General features: G+C 44.1%; 1 protein-coding gene across 23 annotated transcripts in view; it reads left to right on the top strand.

The window, feature by feature from the left end:
• Window positions 1-23,866, top strand: part of AKAP13 (A-kinase anchoring protein 13) — a 186,241-nt gene that overhangs the window by 52,367 nt on the left and 110,008 nt on the right. For 22 of the 23 annotated variants that reach the window (XR_004975200.1, XR_004975199.1, XM_036355844.1 and 19 more), the window contains 2 exons: window positions 10,044-10,191; window positions 18,255-18,551. Coding sequence is in view for 21 of the 23 variants with exons in the window: in XM_036355844.1 (XP_036211737.1) it covers window positions 10,044-10,191; window positions 18,255-18,551 (445 nt within the window). In the remaining 2 variants the exon portion in view is untranslated. Of the gene's footprint in view, window positions 1-6,237; window positions 6,271-10,043; window positions 10,192-18,254; window positions 18,552-23,866 lie in introns of those variants that run through there. The other variant, XM_036355846.1, reaches the window with a different exon arrangement.

Genomic DNA, 23,866 nt, shown 5'->3' on the forward strand with positions numbered 1-23,866 from the left:
ATGACTCGCTAACTAAAATCACCACCGAATAGATTTAAAGAGGGAAAACTTGGGGTGCGTTTCTCAGATTCTTCGGTTATAAACTTGTTTTTTTTTTTTTGTCCCCAAGCTCTATTGAACACATCTCTAGGTCTCCCTCTGGAAAGCCAAAAGGCATTTTCCCTTACAAATTTTAAATACTTTTAAAAACCAGAGAGTAAGATGTAAATTATGCTCCAAGGTTATATGGGATAATTATCATAACCTGCCATATGTTGGGGATAAAACCCACATTTATTAGATTTTCAAGGAGAAGAGCCATTCCAATTACAAAACCAATTTCCAGAACCCCAACACATCTGGTTTATTATATCCTTCCTTTTCCGTAGTACTGAATGTTTTTGCTTGTATCTGCTTCTGAGAGGAGGCAAAAAATCCTGGTAATAGAGGAATATAATAAGAAAGAATATCTTTATTGAAAATGTACAAAACAACGCAATATCTAATGGTTACAATGGTTTCTGTTAGAATAGGGGCCATTTCTGACGGTGATATTCTCTGTTTTCCCAAGGAAGGGAAAGTAGGTGAGAGGACTGGTATTGGTTCGGAAGCTACTCTGGCAAGGTGGGCACTTAGTACACATTTCCCTGATTGAAACTTCACAGCAGACATACAAGAGGTGGTAAATATTTTCACGGAGAGCCAGGGAAGTGAGAAAGCGAAGAAGCCCCACTTGCAAAGGTGCACAGCTCTGGTGACCCGCTGGGGGGCCCGTCCTGTGCGCGATGTTAGAGCCCGTTGCATGCAGGGAAATCAGAGGAGCATATCCACTTGCCTCGCACGTAGACCTTGAGCAAAGCTTAGACCCATTTCCTGCCACCACATTGGGTTCATGTTGACTCTGGGCCTGTTTCCAGCCTCAGGGAAGACGTGGGGGTGGGGGTGGGGTGGTGGATTAATGTGTGTTGTGTATGCTAATCCTCCGAACAGACCTCAGAGCCCGAACATACCAGAAGATGCGAGTGGGGATGGGCTCAGAAAGAAGAGGTTTTGAAATTTCTATCAAGTAAAAAAATTTGTTCTTGAATAAGTGGCGTCTGTATAAATAATCAAAATTTTGAAGGGCCACAGAGTTAGGTTACCTCCGCTTACTGTTCTCGTTGTAGGGAAGATGACCTATTCGGTAATGGCAGCATCTAAAATACACTAGTATAGTTTTATCGATTTCAGAGACGAAGGGAGAGGGAGAGAGAGAAACTTCAGTGAGGATCACTGATCGACTGCCTCCTGCATGTCCCCTCCTGGGGATGGAGCCCACAACCCGGGCCTGTGCCCTGACCAGCAATTGAACTGTGACCTCCGATGCTCAACCATTGAGCCACACTGGCCGGGCAGTAATGGTAGCATTTTATTCTTCCTGGGCAATGTGTTTCCATAGCCAGAGTTGAAATAACCTGGTGGTGCCTCTGGTTTGGCTGCTGGGTTATATACTGCTTGCACAAAGAGAGCTTTATCAGCCTTCCGATCTCGTAAATGAATTACCTGCCTTTGCCTTAACAATACATGTCTGGTGGGTCAGCTCCAAGATTTCATAGACTCGTAGCCCTTTCCAGCCAGATCTGAGGACTGTGTTTAAATAAGGACACTTTATCACTAGTGCCAAAAGAAATAAGGAAGTCAAGTGTTCCTCAATCTAGCTTTTTTTTTTTTTAATCCTCACCCGAGGATATATTTTTCCATTAATTATTCTAGAGGGAGAGAGAGAGGGGGTAGAGAGAGAGAACGAATGTGAGACAGACACATTGATTGGTTGCCTCCTGCATGCGCCTGACCAGTGCTGAGGATCAAACCTGCAACTGAGGTAGGTACATGCCCTTGACAGGGAATCAAACTCCAAACCCTTCAGTCGCAGACTGACACTCTAACCACTGAGCCAACCAGCAAGGGCCTCAGTCTACCTCTTGATGGTTTCACAGAACTTCGGTTCCCTCCTGTTTTTAATCAGTCTCCAGAAACTGGTATTGCCTGGGAAGTTAACATGCTTTGGACTTGCAGGTGGCATTCTCTAGTTTTCCTTGGCGTTTTCAGAGCAGATGAAGATCCATAAAGCAGTGGCTTCAGGGCCTGTCTAGAGGATGCTGTTACAATAACGTGGTGTTCCTCAAGCATCACAGCAACTATGGGGAGGGGTTTGGAGTTAAAATTTTCATTTGGTTCCAGCGAAGAGAAGTCTTGCTATCCAAGGAAGACCAAGTGTAATGCTCTGTGCCTTTAATTCATTCGGTATTTGTGAAACACCGGGGAGGCGAATGGAGGATCTGGTCTTAAGGACTCGATGCTTCCACAGGGGCTCAGATGCACGTGCAATACCTGTTCAAGACCGGCCATGTGCTGGGTGCACCAATTGATTGATTAATTAATGGACCGGTAATGCACACCTTTAGTCACTTTGCTCCTTCGCACACATGTCTCCTCCAGCGATTCCAGTTGTTTCCTTTTATGAGGGGATTGTGAGGTCCCTGTTCTTAGTACAGAGAATGTCATCTGTACTCTCAAGAGCTTTGTTTGTTTACTCCCTTTTAAACTAAGAAAGAGCTATGGGCTCTGTGCATCCTCGGAGTCCTTCACAAAGCTCTGTTTGGATTAACTGCTGGCCCCATCAGATACGAGAGCATCTGGCAGCTAGGGTGGAATTCTCAGCTGTCTCCCTTTGTTATGTCCACACAAGGAAATGTGAGTTTTATCTGTCCACTCAGGCAATGTTACATTCCTTTTTAGGTCCATGAGACCCACCAGTCTGATTATGGGCTCCTTTCCTACCATTGCTGTCATCTTCTCGCGCTAGTTACTGGCCAGGGGTCACCTCCCATACCCCTAAATTCTACTTTAAAGTTCGTTAGGTTTTGCTGACATTCTCGTTCGTCCTGTCTTGTGTGGTTAAGGGATCCCAGCAGTATAATATTAAGAAGCTGTCGCTGTGGTGTTTCTCTTAGCCAATAGCTTTTCTCCACAAATGCCCATTTTCCAGATCTCTCTAAAATGGGTTATTTTATCCTTGACACAGGATAATGCATATGATTATATGTTGTCCATATTTTACTAAGTGTCAGAATTAAAAGTGAATCTTCTCCTTCACCAGGAGCCAGAAATGGGCTGTATTTCTAGTCAGTTCCCCCGGGGCAGGCGTGATGCTACTGGTCCGGGACAACACTGGGAGAACCTGTGTGAAGTTCAGGGGCTCAGGAGTCACGTGGATATGGGTCTAAATTCCTGCGCTAGTACTCACCAGCTGTGGGAGCCTGGTTTCTTCATCTGTAGAATTCAGCAGAGTAATACCTCTAATACAAGGTTTTTGTGAGGATTAAATATATTAAAATGACAATAATACCTAGCATTTATTAAGTACCAGGTACTTTGAGAAGTGCTTCTCATATATCATTCACTCTGCAGCACTTAAATATTGTCCCCACATATAAAGGTCCTGGCACCTGGCCAGTGTGGCTCAGTGGTTGAGCACCAACCTATGAACCAGGAGGTCATGGTTCAGTTCCAGGTCAGGACACATGCCCAGGTTGTGGGCTTCATCCCCAGTAGGGGGCGCGTATAGGAGGTAATCAATCAGTGATTGTCTCTCATAATTGAGGTTTCTGTCTCCTCTCCCTTCCTCTCTGAAATCAATATATTTAAAAAAAAATCAATAAAAATAAAGGTCCTAGCACATGGTAGCTGTTCAGTCAGTGCCCGTGCCCTTCCTGTCTGTATTTAAGAAGCCAGGGAATGTGTAATGCACCTTAGAAAGGTTTTCATAAAGCTAGTTTACGTCTTTTTTAAAAATTGACCCTTTGAAAGAAAACTTACCAAAGCTGGAATATTTATGGGAAATGGCTTTGTCAGTAATGCTGAATAGGAAAAATGTTACTATTATCTGAAATGATAGAATAGTTCTTCTTACTATTCTTAGGGTTTTTAAGTACTTTGGATTGTTTAATGCCAAAATAGTTATTTGTTATCAATTAGAAAGATTAGTCAGCTTTCAGAAAGCTTTGTAATTTACCTATAAAACTAATATTTTTTTTACTCTTTCTGCACTCCTGATGACCGCTTTTCAGAGTTTTATAATATAAAGCCAGTTTTGCCATCTAGTGAAAATTTGTTACCCATAATCAAATAAATCCCCCAAATAGTAAACTTTGTTACTTTATTTGGCTTTGTTTGAGAAATAACATGTGTTACTTGAGATTGTACGGAAAGCAAAGACATAGGAATTCTGAAATGGGGGATTATTTTATTTACCTGGGAACGGATGGGAACATTTACTTCGTGCCGATTATTGTTTGCTGGATGCTTGTTAAAATACCAGTACTTACTTTTATGGTTGTTGAGGGATTCAGTGGTATCTAATCTGTGTAGGACACTGAAAACAGGATGTAGAGTTAGCACTTGATGAGAGAGCCAGTATTATTGTTCCATGCACTTCAGATATGTGAGTATAATAGAGTCTACAATCTAGCCGTACCCCAAAAACATGAGAGATAGTTCCCAAAACAATCCTGGAGCTGGTAACAGTGCCGCTGGCGCTCCCCAGGTCTCAAAGCCCGTGGCCCTGCATTTGCAGCGGCCCTTCTTAATCTTGTGTGGTTGACAGTGTCCTTCTTGCCAGCTTTAATACCTTTCTGTGGCCTCACAGCTTGCTGTACCCGGAGCTGGGAATGAGATCTGAGCAGGTGTGATTCAACTTGACCTGCTGGGTTCCCCGCCTGAGGCATTGCCCATACACTTGCCCCAACTGGACAGGCTCCAGGAATCGAAGGAGACCTTGGTGCGCATGCGGTGGGGGAGGCACAGAGTTAGAGCAGGCAAGGGGGCCTTTCACCTGAGGACGGGCCGCTGTCTCCTCAGGAAGGGAAGGCATTGTCTTGTTTCATGCTTTCCTCTCTTGCTGTAGCCATGAGTCAGGGGAGGGGAGGATGTGACAGGTAAAGGGAGCAGCATGGCCAGGCAGTGAGACAAGTAGTGAGAGTGAGGCTTAGCCCTAATTGGCTTACTCAGTGGTTAGTGCTTCAGCCTGTGGACTGATGATCTTGGGTTCGATTCTAGTCAAGGGCACATACCTCGGTTGCAGGCTCGATCCCTGGCCCTGATCAGGGCACATGCGGGAGGCAACCATTCGACGTGTCTCTTGTATTGATGTTTCTCTCTCCCCCTCCCTTCCACTCTCTCTAAAAAAAATTCAGTGGAAAAAATACCCTCCCGTAAAGGTTAACAAACAAAAATAAGAGTGAGGCTTGAACACTCTGGGTGTGTGCTTGAGCCGGCAGTGCTGTGGCATGTCACAGCGAGCAGTGAGTGAGTGCTGGAGGAGGCTCTGAGGGAGAGGAGGCTGGAGGGGGTAAGCAGGGGCTAGGTTGAGGAGGGACTTGTTTGCCACGAATTGAAGGGACGTGCTCAAGCGTCAGGATGTTGTCCTGTTGGCCGTTCGAGAGTTTCAGGGGAGTAACTTGGTCACATTGTATTTTGGAGACTCTTGTGTTGCTTCCTGGTGTGTGTAGGGCTGACCCAGAAGCCTGGAGACCGATTTCATGGGTGATTTTTAGAGGAAGGCCAGGGGAACAGACCAAGGAAGCTTGGTGAGTGAGTGAGTGACATGGATGAGAACAGAAGTCAGGCTGATAGATTTTAGAGATTGTCCCCATTTCAGGGGAGAGAGGGTGATTTATGTAACCACTGCCAATTCTTTCATTAAATTTCTACCAAGAATTAATAAAAATCCTATCTTCTCTGCATTTTAACCAAATATCTGGTCCCGATAGGAAAGGGAAGGCTGTCTGTCTCTTTAAGTGTTGACCTAATTATTCTAGCAGTTCCAGGGAGTTGTGAAACATTTGTGGTTGGGAGAGGCTGGGTTTTTTTGACACCAGGCAACACCCTCTGACCAGTTTAGCTTTGCTCAAACAAGAGTAGGTAGACTGAGAAGCAGGGTTGTACATTGAAATAAAAGATTTCGGCTCTTAGGCCTTTTAAAAAACTCTTTTCTTTTTAAGGAACCTTCCATTAAAGAAACCCTACATTAAATGATTTCCAAACTTTTTGTAATTTGATTCCTTTTCCAGCTGAAGTTTCAAGATTCTTCCCCATTAGGGAGAATGGTCTGTAAAACCACACAGAGAACGCAACGGATTGATTGAGCGCCACCTGCTGGTTTTATTTTAATGGGCAAAGAGGTAGTGCTTGGAAAACTTTAAGAATTTGCATATATCTTAGTGTTACAAAATCATGACGCTGGAAGTCAAGGTGAATTTTGATGATTGTTAATAGTAATATTTTAAATAATTGCTTTGTGTAGCGTTAGGAAAGGTAGTGCTGTACAAATGAAGAAGGCAAGTTCTAGGGAGTTCACTCACCCATGTTTTTGTCTGGCAAAGGCTTAGCCTGATGGAAATAAAAGGTAACTTTACATGTCAAATATTTTCTAACATTGAAATCAACCGGTCTGTGTATCTGGAATGAATTTAGTTTATGCCAAAAGCTAGTATTTTCTCTAAGTGGTTTCCTTGTCTATTCTCGTTTTCCTTGTTACGGTACTGCTGTGAGATAAACCTTTCTAGAACATTTGCTGCTTATAACATGGCATTTTCTACCCCGCTTCCCCCAATTTCCTCCCAGCACATACCACACAAAGCTGTATTTTTTCTTGTCCATTTAGGTTAAAGTACGAATCGTTCTTTATTTTAAAAAATTGGAAAACATAGGAAAGCATGGAGTATATTAAAGTCGGCCGCAATCACTGTTTAGGAATAACAGCTATTAAAATTTTGGTGTCTCCTTTTTCTTTTTTCCAAGTGTGTGTTTTGAACATTTGCTACGTATTCTAGACAAAAGGGACAGTTCAATGAATAAAACATGCTCATATGGGGCTTAATACTGATAAATAATATTTATTTATTGAGATGTAGCTGACATATAACATTGTTTTAGGTATACAGCATAATGATTTTGGTGTGTGTATGCAATTTGAAATGGTCCCCACAATAAATGTAGTGAATACATCCATTACTACATACAGTTGCAGCATTTAAAAAATAAATATTTTTATTGATTCCAGAGAGTAAGGGAGAGGGAGAGGGGGAGAGAGAGAGAGAGACTACCATCTGGGCATGTGCCCTTGACCGAAATCGAACCCAGTACTTGTCAGTCCGCAGGCCGAGGCTCTATCCACTGAGCCAAACCGGCTAGGGCTGCAGCATTTTTTTATTATAACTTTTAAGATCTCTCTCCTTGGAACTTTCAAATATATAATGCAGTGTTCTTAACTAGTTAAAACCATGGGCATCATGCTGTACATTGAATCTATTGTAAGAATAGCACTCTGTTTCTTGAGTTGAGATTATTGGAGAAGTAGAGGCGTAGGTGCATTCTCTTCTGGGGTTGGGTCCAGCTAATATGTTAATCAAGAACGTCTTGAAAGTTGCCCTTGTTAATAAGTGTATCTGTTGTAGTTAGAAACGTGACAGACTTGCTAACTGGGCAGCCAGATTGATTTATCTATCTATTCCATGAGGGCTGGCCTTCCTTAGGCAGCACAATCATTTGCCAAGGGTATCCCTCAAGGAGGGTGTAATTAAAGCAACCCCCTCAGCAAAAATTCTTACTTAGGATCTGGTTTTCGTTTTTATATTTTAATCACCACTCCACTTGCTTAATCTTTCAAGGCCATCTGAAGTAATAGTAGGTGCCTGGTACTTAAGCAGTAAAATGGGAGTCACGTGGTGGAAACTCAGAGTAAGAATTTTTGTTATTTACTGTCAGTGATTTTATCAGAATGCAGGGGAAGCAGGGACTTTAAATCCAGGCCCCCTTGGAATCCATTTCAAGTGGCTTTAAAGTGACTGAGCCTTCTGTGTTCCATTCTACTTCATATTTGGGGTAGTTTGACTTAATGTAAAAAAAAAAAAAAGAAACTATTAAATACAGCTATGAAAGCAATTTGAAACTAACTTGTGCCTTGGGAATGAAAAAAGGTTGCTTTTGGGAGCTCCGTTAAAAGGATTTCAGCTACCTATTAACCGATTCTCCTGTCCCCAGTTAAAAGAAGGGAGAACCTGGAGAGAAAATCCTTGATCTAGAAAAGGAAGCCATGTTCTTAGAATTCAGGTTAGATATTTAAGTGAGAAAAACTTATTTTCTGCAAAAGTCCACATTGTAAATAATTTAGGTTTGAGGACCAGGGAGTCTGTAGCAACCACTCAACACTGCTGTGGCCTGCCCTTCTAGTGCAAACGTAGCCATAGACAGTATGTAAGCAGATGGGTGTGGCTGTGCTTCAATAAAACTTTATTTTATTTTTTAAAATATATTTTTATTGATTTCAGAAAGGAAGGGAGAGGGAGAGATTGAGACATCAATGATATGTGTCGTTCGTTCTGGCTTCGTACTGCTGCATTCTACAGATCTGAGCGCCTACCTGGCACAGGGCTTTGGGGACTGTTCTGAGCTGTGTTTCCACAATCAACCTATTGCCGCATTTCTGTTACGAGCCTGATCCTAGGTTTGACTTTAGTGTTCAGTGTTTGGTAAAACACTACCTGCTGCTCTGTTCTGCTGCTGGGCTTAGTTAGTTGTGGCCACAGGGTGGCGTGGTTCTCCTGTGGGCGTGGCTCTCGTTGCTAAAATGGAAAGGCTTAAAACATACTGTAAGTAAGGAGAATTCTGTCCCCTACTTAACATGGCATGGTTTTCTCTGAATTGGTTTTCCCGCTGTTGTTATTAAGATTTACATAATACTGAACTGCAGTGCTTTAAATCTCAGTGCTTTAAAATCTTTTGTTTATGGTTACAACATGAATTATATAATGTTGATGATTGGGAGAATGGTAGTTAGGGCTGTATTTCATAGAATATGTTTAATTTAGCCACTGACCTCAATTTAAAAAATTAACATATAAAACTAATAAAAAAAATCTCTACATAGTTGCAGGGTCGTGAGCAGAGTTATTGGCCCAAGATTTTTATCTGACTCCCACGAGTTTAGTAGTGGGGTGTAGAAAGCAGAGTGGGGATTCCAGATGGTCAGGAAACACAACTTGTAAGAAAAACAACCCTCCCCATCCTTATAGATTAAGAATATTATCATAAAGCTGATGTGTTCTAAGAGTTTTTCTATAAATGGTGGGGCAAAAGTAGGTTTACAGTCGTTCGTATAGTTAATAAATAAGAATACAAGAATGAACTGTGTTTTGGGTACTCACACCTGTAACCCCCTTTGGCCTCATCCTGTTTTAGCTGCAAGGAGAGAGGTATTATCTTCATTTATGTGCCCAGGCGTATGCTCTATGCACTCGACCGTTACCAGGCCAGCGCTGTCAGATGCCCCTGCCCTTGCTGGGGAATGGTGGGCTCGGTAATGATTTCTGGGGGCTAGGATTTAGAGCATCCGTGGGCAAACTACGGCCCGCGGGCCGGCCGGCCCCTTTGAAATGAATAAAACTATTGAAAAAAAAGACCGTACCCTTTCATGTAATGATGTTTACTTTGAATTTATATTAGTTCACACAAACACTCCATCCATGCTTTTGTTCCGGCCCTCCGGTCCAGTTTAAGAGCCCATTGTGGCCCTCGAGTCAAAAAGTTTGCCCACCCCTGATTTAGAGGATTACTCCTGCAACTGGAACCCAGAGGTTAAGGGTAATTCAACATAGGCCTCCTCCATCCTCTCTGCCTTATTTTTGGATTTGCCTTGATTTCTCTCCCCTCTCCCATTCCAATTTGTCAAGATTTAAATATACCATCTGTTACCTTGTTAGTTTACTTATTTGTCTAATTAGCTGCAATAAAATGTAAGCCTAAAGGGGACAGAAGCCTTATTTTTGGGTCACTTTGTATTCTCAGTGCCTAGAATATTGACTGCACGCCAGTGCTCAGTCCGTGTTTGTGTTTGTGTAAACCTCCTAGAATGGGGCACAGTTGAGATGATTCGTGCGATTTTGCCTTAATTGTGGTGTTTTGTAAAGATAGACTCCCAAGAGGAACCCTACTAAAGCCTCCTTGCTCATCTTTCCCTTTCCTAGGGCGACTGTGTTGTTACTGTATTGCTCGCTGAAGAGGACAAAGTTGAGGATGATGTAGTGTTTTACTTGGTGTTTTTGGGTTCTACCCTTCATCACTGTACAAGTACCCGGAAGGTCAGCTCCGATACGCTGGAGACCATCACTCCTGGTGAGTATTTGCGTGGAATCTTCACTAGCCTTTACCAGTTCTCGAACACTTTTATTCTGTGTTCACTAGTATGGCGTGAATCAGGGTGATAGAACTATGGTCACATCTTTATTTTTAAATACACTTTTAAATTAACTATTTCGATCATACCTTTCTAGTTCCACAAAAATTAGACCCAAACTAAAAATAAATGAAATAAAATGGTGAAATAAAATGAAAAAATAAAAACCAGGCTCAGCAAAAATATTAGTTTATTGGAATGCTGAGGATTGGGGAAACTAAAGCTCACGCGAAGGTGGACGCTCTCACGTGGTCACAGGTGAGACTGCACATCTGGTTCTGTCACAGGTCAAAACAGCAGCAGCACATTCCTCAGTATCCGTGGGGGGAAGGCTTGAAGAAGCTCCATGAGAGCCCGACTTGCCCCAAATTAACAAGTTACAGTTATGGTAGAACAAGTACTTTTTTTGCTGTTACATTTATAATTTTAACAGAGTTAAAAGAAAAATGTTTACTTACTTTTTTTTTTTTTTTTTACAAAGTCATTGCTGTATCCATGGAATGGCTGATAAAATAATGGCTACCTCTTGACCTATCCTAACACCTGAAGATGCATTGATTTGTGTTTGGGGATGAGCTGCTTACCTTAATTGACCTTGCGTCAGTGTTAATAATTGGCCAGTTTATCAGAAAACAAAAGCAAACACATTGGGGGGAATCTCTACGAAGTGTTGACAATTGAACTGTTTTTCTTTAGAGAATAAAATGGATTTAATTTGAATGGAAACGTTTCTTTTTACTAGTGTTTTTATATAACCCTGGTTCCACTTTATTAAAATAAATGCTGTAAAAAAATTATCCAGTATCTGGTCTTGCCAGTATTGAATCAGATTGCCAGTTTTTTGTTGCTGTGCCATTTTATATAAGTTAACTTCATATCTGATACTTACCAAATCCTGGAAATTTTACCACATTCAAGAACTGGGATAATGACAGTTGAAATCTGTATTTATCCTTCTACTTGGCAAAAATGATTTTTAAAAGTACAGGATTTAAAGATTCTGGGCAATTGTGTGAATATTTCCCCCCAAAAAATTTTAGGGAGAGGAAATTTAACAAGGACTTCAGGATAGATACTGATTTCTTTCTAAAGAGTATTAAGTATCCTTCTCTGTAATTTGAAGCGGCACTCCTCTTGTTTTCTGTGATGTGTATCATGTCCCAAAGTCTGATCTGGAGGTGGAGGGCTGCGCACTAGCAGGTTCCTGTAGTGTCACCACTGGCTAGCATTTTAGTATGCGGGGTGACGGGGAGCAGCTCCTCAGCGGGGAGTATCTGATTGAGAAAGGCACGGAGGCAATTTTTATAAAATTATTCCTTCCAGAAGTATACACACTTTAGGAGTAAAAGTTGGGGGTGGAGGGGGAGAGAAAAAGAGGGGGGGAGAGAGAGAGAAAGCATCACCCACAAGGCGAATGCAAGTAGCTGTAAGAGAAAGGACAAATGTAATGGGTGTAGCCTTGGGCCCTAGCTGAGATCCTCAGTCACGAGAACCAGGAGAGTCTGGCCTCTTGGTTGGAGGTGGATATGCCCCACAGGTCCTTCACCTTCACTGGTATGTGATTTTTAAAATGTGTTTTGTTTTGTTTTTTTATTTCAGAGAGAAAGGGAGTGGGAGGAAGAGAGAGAAACATAAATGATGAGAGAGAATCATGGATCGGCTGCCTCCTGCACCCCCCACACTGGGGATGGAGCCCGCAGCCCGGGCATGTGCTCTGACCAGGAATCAAACCTTGACCTCCTGGTTCATAGGTCAACGCTCACCCACTGAGCCACGCCAGCTGAGCAGGCATGTGATTTTTGTCAGTGTGGGTCACAGGTGTATGCTAAGAAAGGCTTGTGTTAGGAGTCCCTGCCACGCGATGGCACAGTGTTCTCACTGCGTCCCAATTCATTCTGGTTCTTAGAAGTCACTCTACTAGAAAGCTGTGCACTTGTGCAGGCACACACACATGCACTCTTCCTTTTGAAAAATGCAAAGGAGTCTCTTCTTTCTTGAATTGAGTTGTTGGCTCGGGCAGGAGCCTGTGCCCGCTTTCCAGAGCTACCTTTGGTCTTCTCTGTGCGTCAGTGAGCCGCACTGACAGCCTCCGATTTCCTGTCTGCTGAGGGCGGCGTCAGATCAGCCAGGACGCTTCATGGAAAGTCTGTGCTTGCCTGTGCCCCCCAGTTCCCGGACAGATGTGCGGTCTGTCTGCAGCCGTGCGGGTGTCTGCGTGCTCTCTGCTCACGTGTGGGACTAGCTCTGCAGGCCTGGTCAGTTTGCTGACTACGGGACGGAAAAGAGCTTTGTGCCTTGTTCTTGCTGTTCATGTCATGTTTCATACCGACTGCTGGCTTTGGTGTCTCTTTAGAGTTTTCTGTGTTTTGCTGACCATGTTTTGTAATATTTTTGTTTTTACTAATGAGATGATTGATTGACCTTCCAAAGGCAGCGACTTCCTGATGTTAGTCTCTAATCTTTTATTTGGAGGGGAACAAGATATTTCTAAATTGTCTCCTTGAAAACACACACACGCACACACACACCTCGCCCTGGCTGGGTTGGCTCAGTGGATAGAGCGTCGGCCTGCGCACCAAAGGGTCCCAGGTTGAATTCCGGTCAAGGGCACATGCCTGGGTTGCAGGCTCGGTCCAGTGTCCAAGAGGCAGCCAATCAATGATTCCCTCTCATCATTGATGTTTCTGTCTCTCTCTCCCTCACCCTCCCTTTCTGAAATCAATAAAAATATATTAAACACACACACACACACACACACACACACACACACACCTCTTTGACTTATGATATTGAGATTATTTCTTCTATTTTTCTCACTGTTTTGCTTGTTTTCTGGTGAGAAGTTTGTGTTTGCTTATAAAGAAGTTGTAAAGGATTTTAAAAGTAATCATTTCTTCTTTTTTAAAGTATATTTTTATTGATTTCAGAGAGAAAGGAAAAGGGAGAGAGAAACATCAGTGATAAGAGAGAATTATTGATTGGCTGCCTCCTGCACACCCCCTACTGAGTCATACCAGCCGAGCAAAAGTAATCTTTTCTTGACTTACCTACAGTTGAAAGACTGTGGTGCTCGGCCAGTGTGGCTCAGTGGTTGAGTGTCGACCTATGAACCAGGAGGTCATGGTTTGATTCCCAGTCAGGGCACATGCCCGGGTTGTGGGCTTGATCCCCAGTAAAGGGCATGCAGGAGGCAGCCGATCCATGATTCTCCGTCATCATTGATGTTTCTATCTCTCTCTCCCTCTACTTGCATCTTAGAAATTAATTAAAATATATTTTTAAAAATACTCATGTACATACAAGCACGGTTTACACACCAAATTTGGGCATCTATCATTAGGCTACCAAAAACTTGTAGGGGTGCATACTTGTGCATATCATCTCATCTGGTAGAGTGTGGGTCTGAAGACTAAAGATTTCCTTTAACCCTGTTTAGCCACTTCAAAGGGAAGAAAAAGACACTATTTTTCTATTTTCCACCATTGACTAATAATGCAACCTTTCTGTGTGGAGGTGTGCAGAGTGGGTCTGGGCTTGACTGAACCAGCAAGCACTTTCAGGGTTCCTTTCTGGAGAGCCAGCCGGTCAAACAAAGTCCCAATTGTTCCATCTCCAGCAGAGAAGGCCCGGATGGGATGTGTGCTGCTTTTAGCTTAACAGGAAATGAAGTCATTCTTGGGCCATGCTGCAGCTGTTTGTTTATCTGTAGCAATATTTCGTTTCCATGGCGACGGCTGCTTCATGGAGTGATAAGAGACCCGTGGAAAAGCTCTTCCACCCTCAGGAGCACACACCTCCTGACCTGCAGGCTAAAAAAAGGTTTAGGTTAGATGCTTTGCAGAGGACCGTCAGCAGTTAAATTTTGTTTCTCTCTCGTGTTTTTGTTTATTCTGCATTCTTCCCCTTCCCTTAATTTTTTCAGTTCTGCCAAAGGCAACATCCAGCTCAGAAGCTTCATTGGGCCATTTACAGAGCTCTTTGCAGACTCCTAGGGCTATTTTCTGGAGCAGGAGCATTTAGTAACGAATAATAATAACTAACAATTTTAGGTACCTGTGTTATGTCCGGTGATAGCATACCTTTGTGCAAACGGGCTTCATGGTTGAATGACTTTTTCAGGAAAACCCAGGCTGTCTGCCATGGAGGGTGAGATTCAAAGCTAATATTTTCTGACTCTACAGCTGCTGCTTTAGGACCCCTTCCGTTTATTTCATCCAGTTAGGAACAGCCCTGTCCCACCCCTTTGACTTTATATTTCTATTGTAAATGAGCGGGACCTGCCTATGGGATAACTTCAGAAGGCAGTGTCGGTCATGTTTCTTTAACAGCTTAGCTCTCTTCTTTCCCTCCGAATCCCCTGGGCGAACTTTCTTCAGAAGAAGCACAGCCAGTTTCTCAGAACTTCCCCTTTTTAAAAAGACCCGTGATTTTTATTTTCCTTAGTTACTAGAGAATTGAGTGGAAGGAAAACACCACGGAATTGGCTGGAACCTTGCTACTCTTCTCTCCATTGCAGCTTCTGTTTCACATAAAAAGAAGTTAAATGGTGATTATCGTATTGGATTGGCTATTTTGGAATTGGATATTACATTGAATTGGCTAGGCAGTGTAGATGTAGACACCTTGCATTTCTGTGTGCACGACGGCACTCAGGAAATGAATGGCCCATGCAGAAGTCATGGCTCCAGAGCTAATTTATGGCAGCCAGAGGTCTTCTGTGTGCATATGCAGTGATTTTAGTTTATTGTATTGTAGACCCATATCACCTTGTTTTGAAAGTGTTGATTTTTTTCTCTAGATGCTTCATCTGAAAGGGTAGAAGGATTAAAAAATAATCTTAAGAAGCACTTGAGCCTAATAGGAAACATTAATGTGAGAGAGGCGCCCGGCCAGCCTCGTGTGGTTGGATCCAGACGGCAGGGTGAGGCACTTTATTCTTCATCAGTAGTAACTCTTCCAATTTACTCCGTTTAGCGAAGACTAATCCAGGAAACCGTCCGTTCTCCAGTCCTCTTTGAATCCTCAGTTTTTCTTTTGAAAAAGAAGCAGGCCTATAATCATATCAAACAAATTCCAGATTTATGGCACTGTTCGCTTAAGATGATTCATAGTTTCTCCTCTAGGTCGTGAGTTCATGTCTGAAGGGGAAATACTGGGCTGACAATCAGATGGCTTCTCGTACATATCCCTTTCATGGCCTTTTCTGACATTCTACCTCCTCTAATACACAGTTTTATTTTCACTTTCTGCAAAGAGAGCTGCCAGTAGTTCACCCAGCCACTTTCTACACAAATTCTGCTGCTAAAGCAGCGAGAGACATTACTGCCTACACCGCTGAGCACTTGGCTTGCACACATACCTCATACCCCTCACCTCTGTTTCTCCCCTCGTTTGTCCCCACCCATCCCAGCATCGTAAACAGTCATTTTAGCAATTCCAGGTAGATTTCTGCGCAGATACGCTGCTTCTGTACTCTAGTCAGGAGTCAGGTGGCATTGCTTCCCCATGGCCATTGCTGTGTGTGTGTGTGTGTGTGTGTGTGTGTGTGTGTGTGTGAGAGAGAGAGAGAGAGAGAGAGAGAGAGAGAGAGAGAGAGAGAGAGAGACAGACACACGAAGTTGAAGAACTGGAATATGGTCTGAACTCTCTGGTTATATCCAGAAGGTGACGTTGCAGTGCCGTAAATGCTATTAATTTTAGTGGCAATGCGACTCCCCTTCTGGTTCAAGGTTTCAGGTTTCTCACCTTTGCACAAGTGTGGGGAAGGAGACTGGTAAGAAAGAATCAGGACCGTTCATTTTATTTTTTAACTATATTTTTATTGATTTCAGAAAGGAAGGGAGAGGGAGAGATAGAGACATCAATGATGAGAGTCATCGATTTGCTGCCTCCTGCAGGCCAGGCCCCCACTGGGGATGGAGCTCACAACCTGGCCATGTGCCCTGACCTGGAATCGAACTGTGGCTCAACCACTGAACCACGCCTGCCAAGCCTGTATGTTTCTTATAGAACCCATTCCATTGTGACTTGCAGTTATCTGCAGCTTGTTTGACTCCTGTTTGTGGACCGGAAACCTCTGAAGGGCGGAGACTTACCTGACTCATCTTTACCTTCTAATCACAGTTCCTGGGCTTGGTGGCTGTCCAGCTATTGTTAGATGTTAGAACAGTTGAAAAGATATACTCACTTTCTGCCAGGGAAACACCAAGCCTCCTCCCTGACTCAGTCGACTTGTTTCTGCTGACATGGTTGTCATATGTAATTAGGCTGGCTGCCCTTCAAAGAAAGATTCAGGTGTTTTCCCCCTCATTTTATTGCATAAGTTCAAAGTACATATTGAGCTGGAATGCATACGTGGGTGTACACACATGCGCGCACACAGAGGGTCCCTTAGTTTCTTAAAACCTTCATAGGAAGAATTCAACTCCGAAGGCAGTGGGAGTATCTGGTAGAGCTGTGTGTCTACAGGGAGACTGATCTTGGAGGTTCCTGAACCTGTTATTTTGGCCTAACAGTTCTACTGGCTTCTCATTCCAAGTATTGGGCGCCTTTCAGGCAGGGGCAAAGCTGTCATTCCTCTCCTTTGGTTATAGACAATGTGGCACAGAACTCTCGCATCATCAGGTGCATTAGGCCATGCCCTTTGGCGTCAGACTTGAATTTGAATAATGGGCTCTGCTTCTTAATGTGTGTAGCCTTGAGGTCGCAGTTCTCTCATCCATAAGACGCGGACAACCCTTGATAAATACATCGCTACCGAATTGGTTGTGTAGAGAAAATGCCTGGTATGCAGTAGGTGGTGGTTGGTAAAGACTGATTACCAATCTGAAATCCCACAGCAGCGAGAGACTTCTTCTGTTACAGGCTAAAGGGCTGAAGGAGGTCCCTGGGGGAAAAGTATGTGGAAAATCACTTTTCCTGTTCTCATGGGAAACGTGGGAAAAAAATTGCTGTGTTCTCTTGCAAAGACAACCGAAAGCTTAGTTTGTTCTGTCCAGGTCTGAAACCTCTGTTCGCCTGTGCCCATAGCATGGAAAGCCAGGGTCATGGGCCACATAGAGGGTTTCACTGGGCCTCCCCCCCCCCCCCCCCCCCCCCCCGTGGAAAAGCAGTCCTTGCATGGGAATGGACTCAGGGGAGCCATGGATGTACAGGTGCCTGTGGTTAATCAGGCAAAGCAACAACGTCAGTTCCCTCTCCTTTATTTTGTTCTCATCAGAAAGATATATTTTTTAAAAATCTATTTTTTATTAGAGGCCCAGTGCACAAAATTTGTGCACGGGTAGGGTCCCTAGGCCTGTCCAGCAATCAGGGCCGATTGGGGTTTTCTGGCTTCTGGCCAGCCAGGGCCTTCCCTCGTTCCATGCCACCCCCTGGTGGTCAGTGCACATCATAGCGGGCAATTGAACTCCCAGTCTCTCTTGGTCGAACTCCCGAGGGGACACTTTGCATATTAGCCTTTTATATATATAGATTGATTACATAGAGGAAGGGAGAGAGAGAGATAGAAACATCAATGGTGAATCCTTGATCAGCTGCCTCCGGCATGCCCCCTCCTGGGGATTGAGCCCGCACCCCGGGCACGTGCCCTTACTGGGAATTAAACCATGACCTCCTGTTCATAGGTCAGTGCTCAACCTCTGAGCCATGCCAGCTGGGCGAGCATTCATTTTTTTAGTTTGTTCAAATTGAACAGCCGCAGTTCGGTATATATTGAAATGCTCAGGGACTGTTGAGTGCCAAACACTATGTGGGACGTATGGTGACAGCTGAGATACAGTTGTCTGCCATTTGGTAAGGGACTGCGCCGTACTTGCAAACAATAGAGCTGGAGATGGAGTTGTTAGAAGTTTGGAAGATTGCTGCCAGAGCTCAGGGGAAGGAGGGACTCCCAGGCATGGGACGTGTGTATCATGCAAGAAGGGCAGTGAGGCCATGTGTGTCCTCTCAGCTGAAGGCGACTAACACTGTACTGTCTTCCTGTTCCGTGTGTTTTCTCAAGGTCACGACTGCTGTGAGACAGTGAAGGTGCTGCTATGTGCTTCCAAAGAGGGCCTCCCCGTGTTTGTGGTGGCGGAAGAAGACTTTGAGTTCGTCCAGGACGAGGCGTATGATGCAGCCCAGTTCCTGGCCACCAGCGCTGGGAACCAGCAGGCGCTGAACTTCACCCGCTTTCTTGATCGGTCAGGACCCCCGTCTACAGACGTGAATTCCCTTGATGAGAAGGTGGCCCTCGCTTTCCGACACCTGAAGCTGCCGGCGGAGTGGAATGTGTTGGGGACCAATCAGACTTTGCGTGGTAAGAACTTAAATGACCCACAAAGACAAGCTGAGTTTGGAATACTTACAGGGTCTTTTGGTTTGTTTGTTTGTTTGTTTGTTTGTTTGTTTGTTTGTTTGTTTGTTTTGTTTTAATTCTCACCAGAAGATATTTTTTTCATTGATTTCCAGAGAGAGTAAAAGGGAGGGAGGAGGGGGAGAGAGAGAGAAACATCAATGAGAGAGACATATCGATTGGTTGCCTCCTGCACTGCCCCCACCAGGGCTGGGGAACTTGGCAATCGTAAGGAATCGAACCTGAGATCCTTCAGTCCATGGGCAGGCACACAAAACAACAAGAACAAAGAAACCCCCACACTGATGTTCCTCTTAGTCAGATAGGGGTTTTCCCACATAGTTATTCTTGTGGCAGATGCCATCTACTAGATGCCATGGTTTTATATATAAATTTCGGTGAAACAGCCTAAACCTGGGGTCCAATAAATAACATCCTCTTTCCCTCCCAAGTTCAAATCCAGTTGAAAGATTTAGCAGGTACACAGCGAGAGGTGGAAATGTTTTTCTGTTACTGATAAAGCTGGGTTGGAAGACTGACATCAGACCTCCTGCCCGAAGGATTTGCTGTCCTTTCTACTTTATCTCTCAAAGAGCTGGACAGTCACAGGACTGCCCTTCAGTGTCCACGCAGCTTTGGTGACCGTGTTCTTTAGGGAGCGCAGACCCGAAGTCACCGCCTCTGCAGGTAGCAGGTCCTGAGGAGGGATGCTCGGAGGAGGCTGAGCCAGGGGCACGCTCAGTTCCTGCTTGCACAGACCCATCAAATACACGCCTTCTTCCTCCCATGACCCCATGGAAGATTGGTGAGGGGTATTTGCCACCTTAGCCTCTCTCGTATTCACTGAATTTAACAGTTAAGCCTGTGATCACCCGCAGAAATGCCGCCCCCTACCCTCAGGGGCTTACTGTGGACATGCCAAGGCAATCCAGGTAGAACACAAAGGCAAGTGTAGACTCTAAAATCATATCAGGAAGAAATCACCTTTCCTGCCTTTTCCTTGCTGATACAGTGTCCAAGAACCCTCTGCAATGCCAAGACCTGGAGGTCAGAGTGTTTGCCCTTGTGCAGGGCATGAGCGCCTCGCCAGACACCTAATGTTGGGGCCACACGCCCACAGCCCCACTGTGTCTGCGCTGGCCTGGGACTGCTTATTCTGGTTGCCATTCATGAGTCTCTGTCAAGATGGGGTGCAGTAGTTACTTTTGGAGCTTATGGTTTTTTATGGTTTTGTTTCTTTGTTTCTTTCAAGAAGGCACGGGAGTTGGATAGTTTGTTCATGTTACCATATCAACAAGAAATCCATTTCATCCTGAGCAACATGGGTTTCAACTGCGCAGGCTTCTTGTTCGCACGATTTCAGTCTATGGGTGGGAATCCACCTGCACAGAAGGCTGGCTTAGTTATATGCTGATTTTTGACTGCATCGGCGGTGCCCCTACCCCCTTGTTGCTCAAAGGTCAACTTTACTAGAAAAAGCGCAGGTCTGAAGCTTTAGGCGTCTCAGTTCCCCTCTCTGGACCTTAGCTTCCTTGTCTTTAATAGGGAACTGACCAGCTTTAATATTTTTGTGGACTTTCCGTGGAATTCTTAAGCTTCTATTGTATAATTGCTCAAGTAGTGCTAGCACAGGTTAAAGCAAATGTGAACACTTAGGAAAATGCATTAACATCACAGTAAGGTACCATTACACACCTATGAGGAAAGCTAAGGTTAAACATACCAAGTGCCAGCCCTAGCCGGTTTGGCTCAGTGGATAGAGTATAGGCCTGCGGACTGAAGGGTCCATGTTCGATTCAGGTCAAGGGACATGTATCTCGGTTGCAGGCTCGATCCCTGGCCCTGGTTAGGGTATATGCGGGAGGCGACTAATTGATGTGCTTGCTCTCTCACGTCAATGTTTCTCTCGCTCTGTCCTCATCTTCCCTTCCACTCTGGGAGTGCAGAGTGATATCACCACTCTAGGAGATGGTTTGGCAGTTTCTTATAATGCCACATGTGCATTTACTGTATGACCCAGCAATTCCACTTCTGCCTCTTCCTCCTAGAGAACAGAAATCTTCCATTCACTCAAAAAATCTTCACACAAATATGCCTATGGCAAATTATTTATAATCACCAAAAACTGGAAGTAACCCATATCTCTCACTCGGCGAATGTATAAACAAGCCGTGGTACATCCACACTTGAGTATTACTCAGCAATAAGAACTATTGCCATGTGCAACAACTTGGATGCATTTGAAATGCATTGTGCTAAGTAAGAAAGTCAGTGTCCAAAGGGTGTTTACTGTATGATTTCATTTATGAGAGATTCTGGAAAAGGCAAAATTATAGGCACAGAAACTCGATTGGTAGTTGCCAAGTCTAGGAGGGGGGAGCGTCTGACAGCAGAGGGGTATCTGAGGGAATTCTTTGGGTGTTGGAATGGTTCTGCATTTTGGCAGTGGTGGTTATAAGAATCCATGCATGTGTTCCAAATCATGAGACTGTACAAAAGTGAATTTTTACATACATTAAAAATAATTAAAGAACAAATGAAAATGAACAAGTTAGGGGTATACTTTGCAAGGTGAAATGCATGGAAAGGTCTTGATATACTCCTGCCTTCGAGTCAACAACTGGGAGCAGGAATCTGGTTTCAAGGGCTAGATTCGAATTCTGCAGTTTTAACTGTTCAATCAGTTGGGGATTAGAATCTACAAAGACTGAGTATTTTAAGGGCAGAGTAGCTTCAGTTGAGAGGGGCTTGCTTGCTGTCCCGGGGATGAATGTAGAGGAACATTCTGATCACGTCGAGTTGTACCTCTAACACTTTTTAAAAGTTGTTTAAAGAAAGAAGGTACCAAGTGAGCTTGTTGCCTGGATAATGAAACAGGTAAATAGGGCACTTGTTACATAACAGGGCTCCTTGCTATTAAAGGCGAGGATATTTACTGGTATTCCAGCTTAATGCTTGTACAAAGGCGTCATGTAAGATTTGAGCTTAATCCTCATACTAATTGTTCGGATGCGGAGCTTTTACTTTTTTTTTTTCAGGTCAGTGACTCCTTTTAAAATAGCTCAGATTTCTCCTACGGAAAAAAATACATATAGTCCTGCAGAAATTTACATATAATTTCGGGATTCATTGCTGCCTTGAACCGCAGGAATGGACGTGAAATTAAGAACTTCTGGTTTAGCTTTCCTATGGTAAACGGGAAAGAACTTAGGCAGTGGAGTCAGTTTGTTTACCTCCTGGCTTCCCTGCAAGGGTTTGTGCAGAATGCTAATCTGTTTCTCAGTTTCTTCACATATAAAGTGGAGGAAAATAATTTGGATCTTGTGTGCTAGTGAGCAGAGCTGTGCATTTTGAACATACCAGGGCCAATATGCAGTAGCCTTTTAGAGACAAATTTGAGCTCTGATGAGGGAAAGGAACATGTCTTATAAAAGGAAAGAACAGCATAATGAGACTGTGTCTGTTTTGCTTTAACTTATTTCTAAAGTTAATCCTCACTTTAAACATGAGCAAGAGGGGCTTGTCCATTTGAATTCTTCTAAGTGTTCTTTAATCTCTAGTTGCCTAAAGCAGCCTCTACACTGTTCTTTTAGCCTTAGTTCTCCCTTAAATGCCAGTAAGGATTCATCTGGGGGGACGGTGGATGGTGGGGTAAGGGTACCTTCCCTGTGAGTTACCAAGTATCGGTTGTTTTAGCTTTTTTAAATTGTATGTATGTATGTATGTATGTATGTATGTATTTAGTTAGTTAATCTCACCCAAGGATATTTTTTATTGATTCTTAGAGACAGTGAAAGGGAGGGGAAGAGACAAAAAGAGAAACATCAATGTGAGAGAGAGACAGCGATTGGTTGCCTCCTGCATGAGCCCCGATCGGGGTCAGGGATGGAGCCTGCAACCCAGGTACATGCCCTTCACTGGAATTCAACCCAGGACCCTTCGTCTCAGGCCGATGCTCTATCCACTGAGCTAAATCTGCTAGGGCTTTTCTTTTCCTTTTTTAGAGTCTGTTTTTATTGATTTCAGAAGGGAAGAGAGAGGGAGAGAAATAAAAACAAATGATGAGAGAGAATCATTGATTGCCTCCTGCACGCCCCCTACTGGGGATGGAGGCCACAACCCGGGCATCTACCCTAACCTTGAATTGAACCAGTGGCCTGTTGGTTCCTGGGTCAGTGCTCAACTGCTGAGCCACACCGACTGGACTAGTTGTTTTAGCTTTTTAATACCTCGGTGGTGAGTGAAAATGATGGATTAAGATGCTTTTTCCCGGAAGGAACCCGGAACAGTAGCAGTCAGCATACCTCTCAGGTCGGAGGGTGGGCCTATTGAAGAGGAAGGAGGAGAAACACGCTGGGGACGCCTCATTCTTAGTCAGTCGTGGTACCGCGGGACTAGGTGAAAAGGAAAGCTCATCGTCACGGGAGGTGGGCATCCTCCCACACAGAGAAATTTGGGTGGAGAGGAGGAGGAGACAGGCTGAATAAAGACTTTGCTGAAAACAGCCTGTGCGTTCTCAGCTCTGTGTGCCTGATGTTGGTTAATAGAACCTCAACCATAATCAGTTGCTGCCTGTTTCAAACTTGTTCCATAGGTTTTCATGGAAATTTTTCCTTAGCTGCACTCGCTAGTATTTATGTGTTTTTCAGCTGTCATAGCTACTACGAAAGAAAATAATGAAATATGAAAAGACCGCCAAGGGATTTTTCTCTTCACAGAGGATTACTACTGTCTTGACGCCCAAGACAAGCAGTTTCTAGTGATGGCAGGACCTCAGCTCCGCCAGGCTTTGTTGCCTGTCAAACCTTGATTCTGTCGCAAGATTACAAGTGTCATTTTTCCAAGAGCCCACATCTCACACCGGCCTTCTGTTCTCCTTCCCCACGGGGTGTAGACTTCCTGCGTCATACGAGCTTCAGGTGTATGTGAGAGGCAGTTCAGAATAGTGGAAAGAATGTGGATATTGGCGTCTCATAGATAGAGGTTCGGAAGCTACGGTAGCCGTGCCTCTGGGTGGCTCGATGGGGTGAGAAAAGTACACACAGGCTTTGATTGCTATGTTGTTCGCAGAACCTGCAGCGCTTTGCTTAGTTAGAAAATCCGGCAGTTTGAAGAAGATGCAGCCGCCTAGCATTTCATAGCTGAATTGCTCTCCGGGCACATCAGCTTTCTCTGCACATCTGGGCACGTATGTACAGGAGGTGCTTCCAGCATCTGAGTAGATAGCAAGGGGGGCCCGGGCATTTCCGATACCTGCTCTGTGGGTAAGAGCTGGGGCA

This window comes from Myotis myotis, unplaced genomic scaffold (genome assembly GCF_014108235.1).
Source record: "Myotis myotis isolate mMyoMyo1 unplaced genomic scaffold, mMyoMyo1.p scaffold_m19_p_23, whole genome shotgun sequence".
NCBI classification, from domain to species: domain Eukaryota; kingdom Metazoa; phylum Chordata; class Mammalia; order Chiroptera; family Vespertilionidae; genus Myotis; species Myotis myotis.